This window comes from Nyctereutes procyonoides, unplaced genomic scaffold (assembly GCF_905146905.1).
Source record: "Nyctereutes procyonoides isolate TBG_1078 unplaced genomic scaffold, NYPRO_anot_genome, whole genome shotgun sequence".
NCBI classification, from domain to species: domain Eukaryota; kingdom Metazoa; phylum Chordata; class Mammalia; order Carnivora; family Canidae; genus Nyctereutes; species Nyctereutes procyonoides.
The window spans coordinates 84,790-99,622 of NW_026575102.1; the positions used below are offsets into that span (position 1 = coordinate 84,790).

At 45.4% G+C, this 14,833-nt stretch overlaps 1 protein-coding gene across 3 annotated transcripts in view; it reads right to left on the reverse strand.

Moving 5' to 3' along the window:
- PLEKHM1 (pleckstrin homology and RUN domain containing M1) overlaps positions 1–14,833 on the reverse strand; it is a 49,055-nt gene that overhangs the window by 29,813 nt on the left and 4,409 nt on the right. For 2 of the 3 annotated variants that reach the window (XM_055333481.1, XM_055333482.1), the window contains 3 exons: positions 10,485–10,732; positions 8,177–8,809; positions 899–1,298 (listed from right to left, as the gene is read on the reverse strand). In XM_055333481.1, the coding sequence (XP_055189456.1) occupies positions 899–1,298; positions 8,177–8,809; positions 10,485–10,633 (1,182 nt within the window). In that variant the 5' untranslated portion in view covers positions 10,634–10,732. Of the gene's footprint in view, positions 1–898; positions 1,299–8,176; positions 8,810–10,484; positions 10,733–12,915; positions 13,005–14,833 lie in introns of all 3 variants that reach the window. The other variant, XM_055333480.1, reaches the window with a different exon arrangement.

The window sequence follows — 14,833 nt, forward strand, 5'->3', positions numbered from 1 at the left end:
GTCTTATTGTAGCATGTATGTAATAAAAAAATTATTGAGATATTTCACTTTCTTTATACTAAACCTTCAAAATCCAGTGTTTATTTTTATTTATTTTTTTTGAGACAGAAATATTTCTATTTTATTAAACCCCTGACATTTTAGCATGTATTTGTTATAGCAACTAGGATTACTTTAATATAAAAATCTTCACATGGCTAACTCTTGTTGCAAAAGCCTCTGCTTAAATGTCACCTCCTTACAGAAGCCTCACTCAACCCTCCAACTGTTTTAGATCTCCTGTCTCACACTCGGTATCTCTTTTTATTATTATCTCAAAACTTTTTATGACCTGGTGTGTGAGAGTGCATGTATGTGCTGGGTGGTGCTCTTCACCACCACTAGCACAAGAGCTCACCGTTGCTCGGAACTTTGCCCAGTTTGCACTATCTCAGTTTGCACTAGCCACATTTTAGGTGCTAATTCTGTAGCCACGTGCAGCTAGTGGCTGCCATATTGGACAGCGCAGTTCTAAATCTGGTTTATGTTGCAAGATGAGTATTCTCAAAACCTGGTATTTTAGAAAATATGAATAATAACAAGCACTAAGGTGGAAGGCTTAGTGAGGTGAAGCGCCTGGCCTGAGGCCTTAACACTGATAAGCGTCAGTGGTTAAGAGCAGAGTCTATCATCAGATGAGAATTATCTTCTCCACGGGATTGATGTGAGATGACAAGAGACCCTCATGGGAAGGGACTGGCACAGTGTCTGGCTCACATCCACCATGAGAGATATGAGGGGCTATTGGAGAGGAGGTAGAGATCATTCAGGGTAACTAGGGTAACTAGCTGGAGACACCGTGTACCAGCTCTGAGATATCTCCCCAAGATCTCCCCCCTGAAAAACTTGTACCACTCACTGGACTGGTGGGTGAGGACACTCCAAGGCTCCATATAGATCCGTCATTCTCCGGGGGCTCCTGCTGGCCATTCCCCTGGCGCACTGCTCTGGCCACCTCTCTCACACTTCTGAAAGACTGCTGGTCCGAAGCGCTTCCTGAAGGGACAGCTTGGGCAGGGCCCAACTGCTGCAAGCCGAGGGTGTCAGGTGCCTGCACAGGCGGCTCCTGCTTGTGGTACCCATCTTGGATCTCAGGGGATGCCTGGGCCAGAAGGGGCTCTGCGGGTACATCAAACGGGATGCTGGTTTCCAGGCTGGGGAGGGGCAGCGAGGCTTGTCCTGTGGGAATCTCCACTTCTCCGCTTAGTCCGTTGGTTGGCACAGAGTTTACCCGGGCTTTGGTGAATTCCGACAACACCCTAGAAGTTTTTAAACAAAGAAACCTGTGTGACAGGTTGTCTGTGAGAATGCCCAAGGCTACTGGGGCAGTGGTTAAGAATGGAAAACTGCTGTTATGTGATTTTAAAACCAAAATAAACAACACTCTCCTCATCATTCATTGCTCCCTTGTTTCCACACAACCCTCCTCTGACACTCCTCATGAAGCTTCTCCCCAGCTGGGACTTAGGCAGAGTGGATGGCCAAGCGACCCAAGGTCCCAGGATCTCCAGTGACAAAGCTCACAAAGCTGTGGAAAGGACTGATGTGAACAGAAACTACCCATTGCTTTTGCTTTCTGAACAGGCTACTGCGGGCCTGGAGAGCTTGCTCGGCCAAGCAAATGGCTGTGTAGGCAACCATTTCCTCATTCTATTGTGGCAGAGCCCCAGGGAATAGTGTCTGAGAGCAGGGTTCCCCAACAGCACAAACAGCTGAGCCCCAAGAACCCACTCCCCAGGACGTGGACTTAGGTGAAGTGAAAACCCACTATGTTCCTGGAACATTCAGTGGACAGCAGGGTGGGGGTGAGTGCAAGGGGTGGGGGTGAGTGCAAGGGCTGGTGTACCTCAGACCCAGACTGCATGTAGAGTCAGAGAAGCCTGCTGTTCTAGGAACTGCTACTGGAGATTGGTGTACACAAGGTACACGAGTGTGTACACAAGTATATGTGGGGTGTGAACCTGCTAACTCCTCCAATGGGACTGGCTCTTCCTGCCCCTCAGTGGTGCTTCGGGGCTATAGGGAGCCTTCTGTACACATACACACACATACTCACACGCACATGAAAACATACTTCTGGGCCTTCTAAAAGGCCCACCGGCTAGTGGCTGCTCCCCCTTCTCCTGAGGCTTCTGGGAATACGAGATCTGTTTCTGAAGTAAACCCATTTGCTGTTTCCTCCTCTGCTTATGAACCCAGTCGAGTATGTCATAGGCAAATGAAGATTTAAAGCTATCTGGTACCCAAGAGATTGCACATATCTGCCCTAATGGCTTAGACTAGGTCAGAAGATGTGTCAAACTCCCTTTACTGTCACCTTATGGAAATTTTTTACCTTAATGTCTTCTGACTGAGCTCTGCTCTTATCTACAACATCACAACCCTAAACAACATTTCAAGACATGCTAGCTAGTCAAGTATTGGTGACCAACCCATGCATTTAGGGGCCACTGATTTTTCAACCCAAGACATTTCACTGGAGGAAGAATAGTCTTTTCAACAAATGGTGCTGGGATAAGTGAATAGCCTCATGCAAAAGAATGAAGTTGGATTCCTATCTCACAGCATGTAAAAAATGAACTAAAATGGTTTGAAGACCTAAGGTTAAGAGCTAAAGACATAAAACTCTTAGAAGGAAACAGGTATAGATTTGGATCAGGTGATGGTTTCTTATATGACATCTAATAGATAAGCAACCAATAAAATATAGTTAAGTTGGACTTCATCAAAACTAAAAACTTTTGTGCTTCAAAAGGATACTATCAAGAAAGTAAAAAGACAACCCAGAGAATAGGAAAAAAATTGTATATCTGATATATAAGTATTATCATATATCTGATAAAGGTCTAATATCCAGAATATACAGAGCTCTTAATAATTCAAGAGCACTAGAACAAATAATCCAATTGAAAAATGGGCAAAGGATTTACAGAGACATTTCTCTAAAAGTATACAAATGGACAGTAAGTACATGAAAAGATGCTCTATATCATTAAATAGTAGTGAAATAAAAATCAAAACCATAATAAGATACTACTTTGATGCCAATAATAATAAGATACTACTAGGATGCCAATGATTAAAAAAAAGAGAATACTAAGTGTTGGCAAAGATGTAGAGAAAGTGAAACTCTTACACACTGCTGGTGGAAATGTGAGATGATGTAGCTTTTGTGAAGAAGTTTGGTAGTTCCTCAAAAAGTTAAACAGAGTTACCATATGACTCAGCAATTCAACTCATGGGCATATAGCCATGAGAATGAAAAGACAATGTCCACAGAAAACTTGTACATGAATGTTCATAGCAATATTATTCATAATAGCCAAAAAGTGGGAATAAAATAAATGTTCACTGACAAACAGATAAACAAACTGTGGTATATCCGCACAATAGACTATTATTCAATCATGACTATAACTCAGAGGAACCTTGAAAACATACTAAGTGAAGGCAGGCAGTCACAAAAAGCCACATATTGTATGAGTCCATTTATATTCAATATCCAGAATAAGTAAATCAACAGCTAATGGGTCCGGGGTTTCCTCACAGGATGAGGAAACTTAAACCACTGAATTGGATACTTTAAAATGGCAACTTTATGCTATGTGAATCATATCTCAAACAAGTGGGTGACCTATCAGATGACAGTGTAAATGTTTTGGCAGAATAGTTATAGGGGAAGACAGGTCGGTACTGGTTCTTACTCTCAGCATCACTCTAAAAATAGACCAATGAGAATCCAAGAGCACAGCTTGCAGCAAACAGGCACGGGACACAAAGGGGTAGTTTCCACAGGCAGCGAAGGAAGGGACATTTGCTAACCAATTGCATGTGTCCAAACGATTGTGACAGAATGAGGTCACTTTCTGAACTGAACTAGGGAGCAGATTTTTGACAGATGTCCCCTGTGAGGTCCCAGGTCCTCATGAAGTGCTGAGAGGTTAGGTGGCAACTGGTTAAAAGCAGGGCCCCAGCATCCTGGCTTGGGCTGGCACCACATAGGTTCCTTAGTTCGTGGACTTTATTCCTTTACCCATAAAACAGGCATGTTAACAGCATCCACCTTTTGTGACTGTGGTAAAGGCTATGTGAGATAACAGGCAAAATGCTTAGGAGAGTGTCTAGCACAAAGTAAGTACTCAATAAACAGTAACCTCAATTTGTTTCTGTGGCTGTTCTTATCATCACTGGTAAAACTGCTTAGCTTCCATGTTCATGAATATTAAAATGTAAGGAAAGGAGAATTATGGAAATATTCACTTGCATTATGAAAATGCTTATCAATGAATCCTAATCTGTAAGACAAATTTTATTTATTTTTATTTTAAAGATTTTATTTATTTATTCGTGAGAGACACAGAGAGAGAAAGGCAGAGACACAGGCAGAGGGAGAAGAAGGCTCCATGCAGGGAGCCCGAAGTGGGACTCGATCCCAGGACCCCAGGATCATGATCCTGCCCTGGGCCACAGGCAGATGCTCAATCGCTGAGCCACCCAGCGTCCCTGTAAGACAAATTTTAATGACAGAGTAGACTGGGTGTTGGAATAAGAAATGCCAAGCTTGTGTGATAATTTAGAGCTTCTGACAAATCAACACCAAGGTCAAGTTCACAGAGCCTCACCAGAATCAGTGCCAGTTCTCAGGATCCAAAGTGAATAAGAAAGATATACATCAAGTGGCGAAAAGTGCTAGAGATGAGGGTTTTTTTTGTTTTGTTTTTTTGTGTTTTTTTTAGAGATGAAATTTTGAAGAACAGGCAAAATAAAGAAAAATTTCAAGACCTTTGAAGAAAATGCAACATTGAACTGAAACCACTCCAGTCCTTCCACTTTTGTTCTGTCAGGGCAGTGTTTTTCAAAAACTGTCTATTCAAAAATTCTAGAGTGCCTGGGAGGCTCAGTAGGTTAAACATTTGCCTTTAGGTCAGGTCATGATCTCAGGATCCGGGGACTGAGCCCCACATCAGGCTCCCCGCTCATTGGGCAGTCTGCTTCTCTCTCTCCCTCTGCCCCTCTCCTCTTTATGAGATGGTCTGGATGACCACCTCATAAAGCACCACTGCCATGCTCTTTTCCTGAGCATGTGGACTAGCGTGTTGCAGTTCATGGCACTGTCTGGTGGTCAGGGGCACTAATAAAAGCACGGAGGAGGGCTGCATATGCAAAAAATCATTTCTCCCAAGAGCAGGCCTTATAACAATGACATTTGACTAATACCACTACCCACAGTTTTGCAGCTGTGTATATAGAGATGAACAGTGGGAGAACTGATGTCACAGGATGCCAGTAGTAAAATGACAATGCTACCACCTACCGGAGCACTCATCCTATGTCTGACACTGCTCTAAGCACTTGACATACCTTAACTCAATTCTTCTTAGCATTCTTATCCCCATTTTGCAAATGAGAACATCAAGGTCAGAAAGGCTGAATGCCTTGCTCAAGTCAGGGAGCTGGTTGATGGAAGACTCCAGTAGTGTGGCTCTGACTCCACATTCCTAACCTTTGAACTGGAGTTGTGCTACTCAGTGGTGGCTGTAATTCAGACCCAACCAACACAAAAGAAGCCATTCAGGGCATCAATCCTCTATTCACAAAGCAAACTGCAATTTGATTTCCAGAAAACATTAAATTAATACATCTCATTTAGAATGTTATGTGTTTTATACTTTATGTTTAATTTGTAGAGTCGTGATTTTAATGTTATAAGAGTTATAAGCACATAGTATACATGCCTAATTTTAAGTCACAAATATAATAAAATTAAGTGAACTCTTAAATGTTGATGACAATCTTTACCCTTAAGACATACCCTCTAAGAAGAGCTGGTGTCTGGGGATACGCAAAGACCAACTTCGAGCCCAGCTCTCAGAGGGATGGTGCTGGATGAGTATTTGTTCATTTGCATGTGTTCAGTGATTGCTGCTTCCTCACACCACTGCCCAGCACTGGTCTGTACATCCTGACCCTCTTCCCTTGAGTTTTCCCATCACGCCCAGGACAACACTTCCCACCCAGGGTGGACAGTCACTGATTCAATGACCTGCAGCTGGAATTTTCCAATCACAAGACTCATGAAAGATAAAAGCCAGACACATGACAAAGACACATGGCTGGCCTATGGGAGGAGGGAGGGAGAACGAAGGGCTCCAACAGGTGAATGAACCCAAATCACGCCACCAGCCCAGTGGATAGGTAGAGATTGCTCCTTTCCAGTATGTTCTATCTAAATTCTCCCATTTAGGGGTGCCTGGGTGGCTCAGTGGTTGAGCGTCCGCCTTCAGCTTAGGGCATGATCCCAGGGTCTTGAGATTGAGTCCCACATCAGGCTCCCTGCAGGGTGCCTGCTTCTCCCTGTGTCTCTGCCTCTCTGTGTCCCCCATAAATAAATACATAAAATATTTTAAAAATAAATAAAATAAAAAAACAAATTCTCCCGTTTGATGTTCAAAAGTTCTATCTCATGTGCTCAGTGCTTGGAAGCCACTTCATGGGTCTACCAGACACTGTTATGTGCGCAGCGCACTCCCAGGCATCTGACTGGATTCTCAGACAGTATGAGGGAGTCTCCATTTTAAAGATGAAGAAACAACTTTGTAGAGTTAGCAGTTTTCCAGCTGTTATTGAACTTGTAGGTGATGGAATAAGGTTTGAAATTAGATGCATTGCAAGCCAGTCCATACCAGCACCCAATTTGGTGTTATTTCTACACCAGCTGGGAACCCTATGAAGACGTGAAGCAGGAGGGTGAGGGCACCCAGGAGTAGGTAAGAAGGTCTGAAACACAGGTGGGGGAGCATGGGTCTGGCTGAAGGAAGTACTCAATAAAATATACCATTATCTACCTATTAGATGAGCAAATATCCAAAAATTTGACAAAACCTTCTGCTGACGAAGCTGAGACAACACAGGTACATTCCTAATGGAGAGTAAATAGGCAGTATCTGTGAAAATCACAGATTAATGTATCCTTGGGCTCAGCAATTCTGTTTCTGGGAATTTACTGAACAGAGATCCTTGCATAGAATCAAAAGATCACATGAACAGAAAGATCACATGAACAGGTTATTTATAGAAATGGTGAACTCCAATGTCCATTAAATACAGGGCTGGTTAGATAAACTAACCAGTGATGGAAAAATATGCAATAAAAAAAATAAAGAAGCTCTGATATGACACTCCAAAAAAATTACTCTGATATTATCTCTTCCAAAACAAGGTGTCAAACAGTGTATTTAAGATAGCTATTGGAGAAAGGGGTCACGGATAAGAAATAAAAAACATTAAAAAAATCTGTGTATTCATATTTGTTAGATGCATTTAGAAACATCAGAAGAAAATGTAAGGAATTAATAATTATGGTGACAGAGGTGTGAAAGGCTTTTCACTGTATACATTTTAGACTTTGTCTACCCATAAAAATAGATTATCTATTTTAAAATTACTGTTTAAAAAGCCTGGATAAAGAGGGCTCTACTTGTGGTAAGCATGGCATAACATAGAGAAATGGTGAATCACTTTGTATACCTGAGACTAATACAACACTGTATATCAACTATACTCAAATAAAAAAAATTTTTTTAAAGAGAAGGCTCTGTCCAGGCTCCCCCTCTAGTCAAGTTCATTGCTCCACACACTCTTCCTCCACACATCTGCTTGGCTCCTTTTGTCTACTATCTCCTCCAGTCATCATTCAGGGTGTGTGTCCTCCCAAGGCCTTCTGGGAGGTCACAGAGGAGTACCCTTATCCATCATGCTCCATTGCATTTTTGGAATAGTATATATAACTCTGAACTGTTAGTTTCCTTCCCTCTAGGGCGATAATATTTTACACTGTGCCTCAGAGAAATGAGGTAACTTGCTCAAGTTCACCCAGGGGCAGCGCTGGATGGAGCCTGATCCAGGTCTGAGCCCCACCTAAATCCATTCTCCCCACTGCCCTATATGGCCTGCAGTTACAGGTCCCAGAGACTCTGGTCCCTGAGGGAGAGAGACGATGTCCTCTGTCTCTCTTTATGCCCTTATAGAGGTCAATGCTCAGTAACAGACAATCACATGCTCGAGGAAGGGAGAGAAAGAGGAAGAGAAGGAGGAAGGAAGGAAGAGAGTGGGGGAAGGAGTGGGGAGGGACACTCACTCTTGCAGAGACGGGTCTGAATCATCGGCATTTGTTGTCCCCAGGTCTGAGTCGTAGGACATGGGCTCCTCAGAACGGTCTGGGTCTGGGCTCTTGGAGCCATTCTCTTGGAGCAGACAGCTATCAGAATTCAGGCTGCAAGACATCTGGGACGAACTGGCCGTGTCCAGGCTGAGGGAGGAGGCAGTGAGCTTCCTATTCCGTCGGATCTTATGGCCCGAGTGCTGGACTTCGATGTCCTCTGAGCCTGAGGAATGGGAAATTGAATCCAGAGACTCTTTCCGCTGTAGTTCTGTCCCGGAGGCAGTGAGGGGGTCAAGCTCAGAGAGTGGGCACAGCCCAGAGAGAGCCAGTGGGGTAAGTGTCCACTCGTTCAAGATGGCAGACTTGTAGGAGAGCTCAAATGATAAGGATGTCAGTCCCTGCAGGAAGCTGAGGAGGAACTCCCCCTCCTCGGCATCTCGAAGCAGGGCTGTGGGTTGATAGTACTCGCACAGGCGGGCTGGCTCCTGGAGGAGCAGCTTCAGGTAGCACTCCATCAGGCCATCGTTGAGGGCCAGTCTCAGCCAGGCCCGGCAGCGGCCCACGTCTGTGCTCACGAAGATCAGGTGCTCCAATTCTGAGATGATGTGTCTGGGGATGGGGAGGGCAGACTTGTTTTAAGAAATGATTTCCAATCACTGAGGTCTTGTTTTATCCACTGGATAACAAGAGCCGATAATAATGACTGTAAATATATAGAGGCTGGAAAAAAATCTTGGATAATAGTGCTCTACAGGGAATTTAGAAATAATAAGCCATAACCCCCAACTTTTTGAGGTCTCTGTCAGGAAGGATAATTGCCATTTTCATTACAACTACCTGGGGGCCCCTGACGTCATGCGCTCTTCCAGCAGATGTCTGATGAGCCCTTAAGTACAAGATCTTTGGAGCTGTGAAGATACAGGGTAAAGACATGGTCCTGCCCTCAATCCAGGTAACTACTTCTCACGGGCACACTGAGGTGAACCCTGTTGTCAGGAGGGCTGGGGTGGGAGCCAGCAATTATTTCCAGGTCTTGGTAAGAGAAAGGGCATAGAAAAGGCAGGATCTGAGCTGGCCAAGGGGATTTCACGAGGTGAAAATGGCAGTGTAACCTTCTAGGCCCAAAGGACTGACAGGAAAAAGGTACCAAGGGCAGGGGAGTGACAGCTCTGTAACAGGAGCAGTGAGCACTCCGATTACAACATGGGGAGGTAGGAAGGGTGGCTGGGTTGCAAAATCAGGTAATGCAGGGTCTTGAGTACCCAACTGGTGGGGCAAAGCGGAGGCAGTGGTCCCCATGCCCGGCTGTGCATCAGAATCACCTGGGAACTTGGTCAGGATACAGATTCTGTGGCCCCCAACCTAACCAATCAGACTCCAGGCTAGCATTTGAGAGCCTGAGAGTTTTTGTACAGGAAAGTGATTCAACCACAGTGGTGCACCACTCTGGATCAGATCAGGTCCTACAAGTAACAAACTGAGTTCCTGAATCCTCAGTCTGACGTAAACGCCCCTCATGCGCCTCCTGCGCATGTCTTGCCCGTGAGAGTGCAGACCAGGTTCCACAGTGCTCAGTGAATGAGCTTGGGTTAGCTGAAGCTCAGTCAATGCTGCCACACTGACTGAGCTAAGGAAAGACAGAATGAGATAAAGAGGACAATTAGGAAGCCAGTGTTACCCAGGAGTGGGGTAAGAGCCCGAGAGCGGGGAGTGGCAGTCAGCAGGAAAAGAGAGATAAGACTGACAAGGCACCTTCAGGCAGAAGGTAGCATTAAGTAGCCCCGGGAGGAACAGTGCCAGCTACTTGCTCCACAGCCCAGGCACTTAGCAGCAGGGCCACAGAGGCAAGCGTCCTAGGGTCAATATTCAGATACTCTGGATTCCACTTTTTATAAAAAATGCCATAACCTTGTCCTGAGTATAATATAGCTGTTGAAACATTCTAAGGCAGGGTCAGCAAACTTCTTTTGTAAAAGGGCCACATGGTAAAGGTTCTAGGCTTAGTGGACCACACATTCTCTGTTGCAACGACTGAAGTTTGCTACAGTGTGGTATAGAGGTGGCTCTTGCTAAAGGTGACCAGCCATGGGCTTGAAGCACCCCCTAGCCATTGCTGAGGGCTGAGGGGCTCCTGAGGCTTAGTCTAACAAAACCCCTACCTCCCCCATCTCCGTTCTAGAACACAGAGTGTCTCTGTTGCTTTCCCATGCAGCTGGACAAGGGGAGCCCCAAGTCCCACACTCTGAAGTTCCTCCCCCACCCACAGGTCCCCAGCTGATCTCACTTGTGGGTGACAGCTTTCAGGAGGGGCCAGAAGACAGGCTGAGGAAGAGGCTTCTGGTGGGCGCTTTTCTTCCTTTTCCCTCCAGTCTCAGCTCGGATGTGCTTGGCCAGCAGGCCGTGGATAAATACGGCCTCAAGGGCACTGCGCATGGTGTTGGCATCTCCATCCTCGCTAGTGACCACTGTGTCCGAGGACACTTATTGCTTCTGTAACGCCTTCACGGATCCCACTAGCTTCTTCTTGATGACCTAATCAGTGTCAGACATAACACAGGCTTTAGAAGATCCTGCCATGTAACTGCTTATTGCCAAATACACAAACACCCACAAATGTGTATGCATCTATGCAGTACATAGACATGGAGCAAAACTTGCATGGCTAATTATAGAAAACAAAGACAAGGCATGGAGAAAAAAAGGAAAAATCACATACTTAAATCATCCAGAGATAGCGTTTTTTTTTTTTGGCAAAAATATTTTATATTATTAATCTGAACTTCAAAAAAAAAAAAACAACAACAACAAAGAAAGGAACTGAACTTGAGTGAATTGATAGCCATACATCCTGTGTTTAAGTACTGGTTCCATCACCATTACAGCTATTGGAGCTCAGGCAATCCACCTAGGGCAGCGGTGAGGCTTTTTATGACTATGACTCCATCAAGAGGCACCAAGTGCTGTTTTCAAACATGAAAATAAGAGCATAGGGACGACGCCTGGGTGGCTCAGTGGTTGAGCACCTGTCTTCAGCCCAGGGCGTGATCCTGGAGTCCTGCGATGGAGTCCCACGTCGGGCTCCCTGCATGGAGCCTGGCTCTCTCTCTCTGTCTCTCATGAATAAATAAATAAAATCTTAAAAGAAAAGAAAGAAAGAAAACAAGAGCATGGTCTACACTGAGAAAGATCCAACACCTGGCATAGGCCCAGGTTAGTGTCAGCTTTGTCTGTCACCAGCTGGGTCACCTCAGACATTTCACTTAACCTCGCTGAGCTTAATGTCCTCATCCGTTAAATGGAAAAAAATACCTCCTGAACTTCAGCACTGCAGGGCATTACCCTGAGGGCAGGACTTGTCTTTTAATCATCTTTGTGTTCTCGACACTTGGCACGGTTCCTGGCACATATAAGTAGTCAGTGAATTTTTGTTGAGTAAGTAAATTATAAAATACATATACATAAAATCCTTTGGAAATTTAAAGGCAGTTCAGTCATAATCTGAGCATGTCAAAATGTCCTGAGTGTTTGGAAAAGGACTAGAAGGGAATGCAGAAAACCTGGTTGGAATTATTAGCTGATAGAGTTATGGATAAATATTTTACTGTTTTATTTTTATTTTAGCCCAAACAGTTCATGTTCTCTGAAAAGTCCAATGTTCTTTTTTTACAACAACTTGAATGAGGCATAATTTACATAGCATAAAATTCACTCATTTAGAGTACACAATTCAATGTTTTTTGGTATATTCACAGAATTGTGAAACTATAGCCACTACCTAATTTTAGAACATTTTCATTGCCTCAGAAAGAAACACTGTGCCCATCAGCAGTTAATCCCTGTACCTCTCTCCCCCCACCCCAAGCAACCACTCATCTACTTTCTATCTTTGTGGATTTGCCAATTCTGGACAGTTTGCCTAAGTGAAGTCATACAGTGTGTAGCCTCCTGGATCTGGCTTCTTTCACTTGGCATGTTTCCAAGGCCTGTCTATGCTGTGGCACTTAACAGGACTTCATTCTTCTTTACTGCCAAATAATATTCCATTGTGTGGACACCCCACATTTTATTTACCCATTCATTGATTTAATAGACATTTGGGTTGTTTCCACTTTTTGGCTCTAATGCTATGAACATTCAAACACAAGTTTTTGTGTGGACAGTTTTCAGTTCTCCTGGGTACATACCTAGGGGTGGAACTGCTGGGTTGTGTGTTGACTCCAGGTTTAACTTTTTGAGCAACTGCCATACCTTCCCATAATGGCTGTACCATTTGACATTCCTGCCAGCAGTGTGCCAAGGTTCTAATTTCTCTACAACGTCACCACTTACTATTATGTCATTTTGATTTGAGGCATCCCAGAGAGTGTGGAGATGTCTCTTGTGATTTTGAATGCCTTTGTCTAATGTCTAGTGATGTCAGGCATCTTTTCATGTACTTATGGGTCGTACCTATCTCTGCTTTGGAGAAATCCTTGCTCTTTAGGTAGTAGCCTATGTTAAATCACCACCATTTTTTTTTTGTAAATTCCCATTTTATCACCAAAAAGATGTTCTAGAAAGGGCAGGATCTCCTCAGAGCCTGCTCCTGCTATAATTTTCTCTCAGCCTGAGGCCTCACTTTCCGGACAATACTCGTTTATTTCAAAGTGAGAAAAATCAATGAAATGGCTGTCCTGGGCATTCTTCCCCACTGTTGAGCCTCCCTTGCTGCCTACCGGGATGGCAGCCCGGGGGTCCAGTCCATTCTCCACCACTGAGAGCATTTCCACTCACACAGCAGCTCCCTCCGAGAATCACATGACACCTGCAGAGACAGATGGTGGCCAGATGAGCAAGTTCCAGCTCACCACCCCGAGCCAATTCTTCCCTCTACCCGGAGCAGGCAGCAGCAGGTCAGCCCATCTTCCTCAAACTGCAGTGCAAGGGCCTTTGAATACAAAAGTAAAATCTAAGAGTGGATTTGAAGCAAGGAAATGAGGAAGGAAAACAAATCTGAGGGCTTGGTCCACTCCAAGCAATCACGTAAAGGGCTGTGGACTCCACACCAAATGGTTGCACCAAACGGTAGGCATGAAAGGCTGATTCAGACACAGAGCTAAGGGTGCAAGGGGGATACTGCAGCGGAAGGTGCTGAGAGCCCACAAGGACCAGGAAGCAGGGGCTCACAATTTATACTCGGGGCCTGGGCCCTGCAACTGCCCCCTCTGACTCCTGTCCCAGTCTAGTGTCTACCAGCTCAGACAGCGACAGGGACAACTGAAACAGCTTCTGAAGGTGGGTGGGGAGGGGGGCTCTCTTGCTACACATCTGCTTTTCCTTTAGGCACAAGGGTCTAGGCTTGAGCAGCACAGCGACATGTCTAAAGGTAAAAAATATGGGTCTGACTCTCGACTTGCCACTGACCAGCACTAGGCATGCTGGGCCACCGATAACATCAGACCTCTCAAATGCAGATATAAATGCGGAAGATGCCTAGCACAGGGCCTGAGGATACCAAGGAGAAGTGCCATCTACAACCCTAGTGTATGTGGCCATCCAAACCTACAGGCAAAAGAATGCCAGTGCCTGAAAGAGTACATGCAAATAATTGGTAGTAGATCCCTCAGGGTAAATCCCTCAGGGCTCCAGCTTCCTGGGGGGGGTGGGGTGGGGTGGTGTTTGAGGTGGGTGAGGCTTTAACCTGAGCCTGAGGAGGCTGCTGGCTGACCTGGCTCCTCCCCAGTCACTTGGGTTGACCAGGATGGGGCAGGCACCTTCCCTTCTAGATAGATCACTAATGACCCCACAGCTGAGCATGAGGGGGCACCAGAAAGATAAGTCATCACTATTTCAAAAACTCATGGCCCAAATAAGTTAATAAAACCAAGGCATGGTTAATGGATTTTGTACTCTTTACATATATCGCTTCTTGCATTCCTCCTAATCACCCTAGGAGAGCTGTTTTATTATCTTGATCTAACAGATAAGAAATAGAAGCAGACCCAGGTCAAGGAACTTCCCAAGGTGCCAGGGCTGATAAGTAGCAGGTTCCAGCACCTCCCACCAGGGCAACATCAATCCTTCTGGAAGAGATGAGTGTGAGCTGGGGTTAAGGGGTGGGTGGGACGAAGCAGAGGGGTCTGGGAGGAGGGCTTTTCAGTTGGGGGCCCAGGTGAAGGGGTGCAAGGGAATACCAAGGTCAGTTTGGTGGCAAAGATTTATAGAACAGTGGAGGAGACAGAACAGCAGAGTGGCCCTAAATGATGTTAGATGCTCTGACGCAAGCCCTGGCCTTTGGAGCTGGCCAAGGACCCAGAGCCAAACTTCCTAAGGAAGGACACACAGACAGAGGCAGGTGTGTGTGGAGGATGGCCCCCACAGAATTAGCTCTGGCCAGCACATGACAGACCATCAGCAAGCTACCCTCCTCCCCAGCCACATCCCCTGTCTGACTGCCTCTCCCTTCACCACATTCCCGGCTCCTATTCATCTGGAGTCCTCCTCTGCAGACCAGCTCCATGCTCTGGCCACCACGGCGACGGGAAAAGAGGATGGGCTGCAGTCTGAGTCCCTCCTGAAATTGTGTGTGATCCTAGAGGCAGGGTTCCTTCAATGCTACCCCATGCAGCCCCGCATCAAATCCAGGTTCTCGGG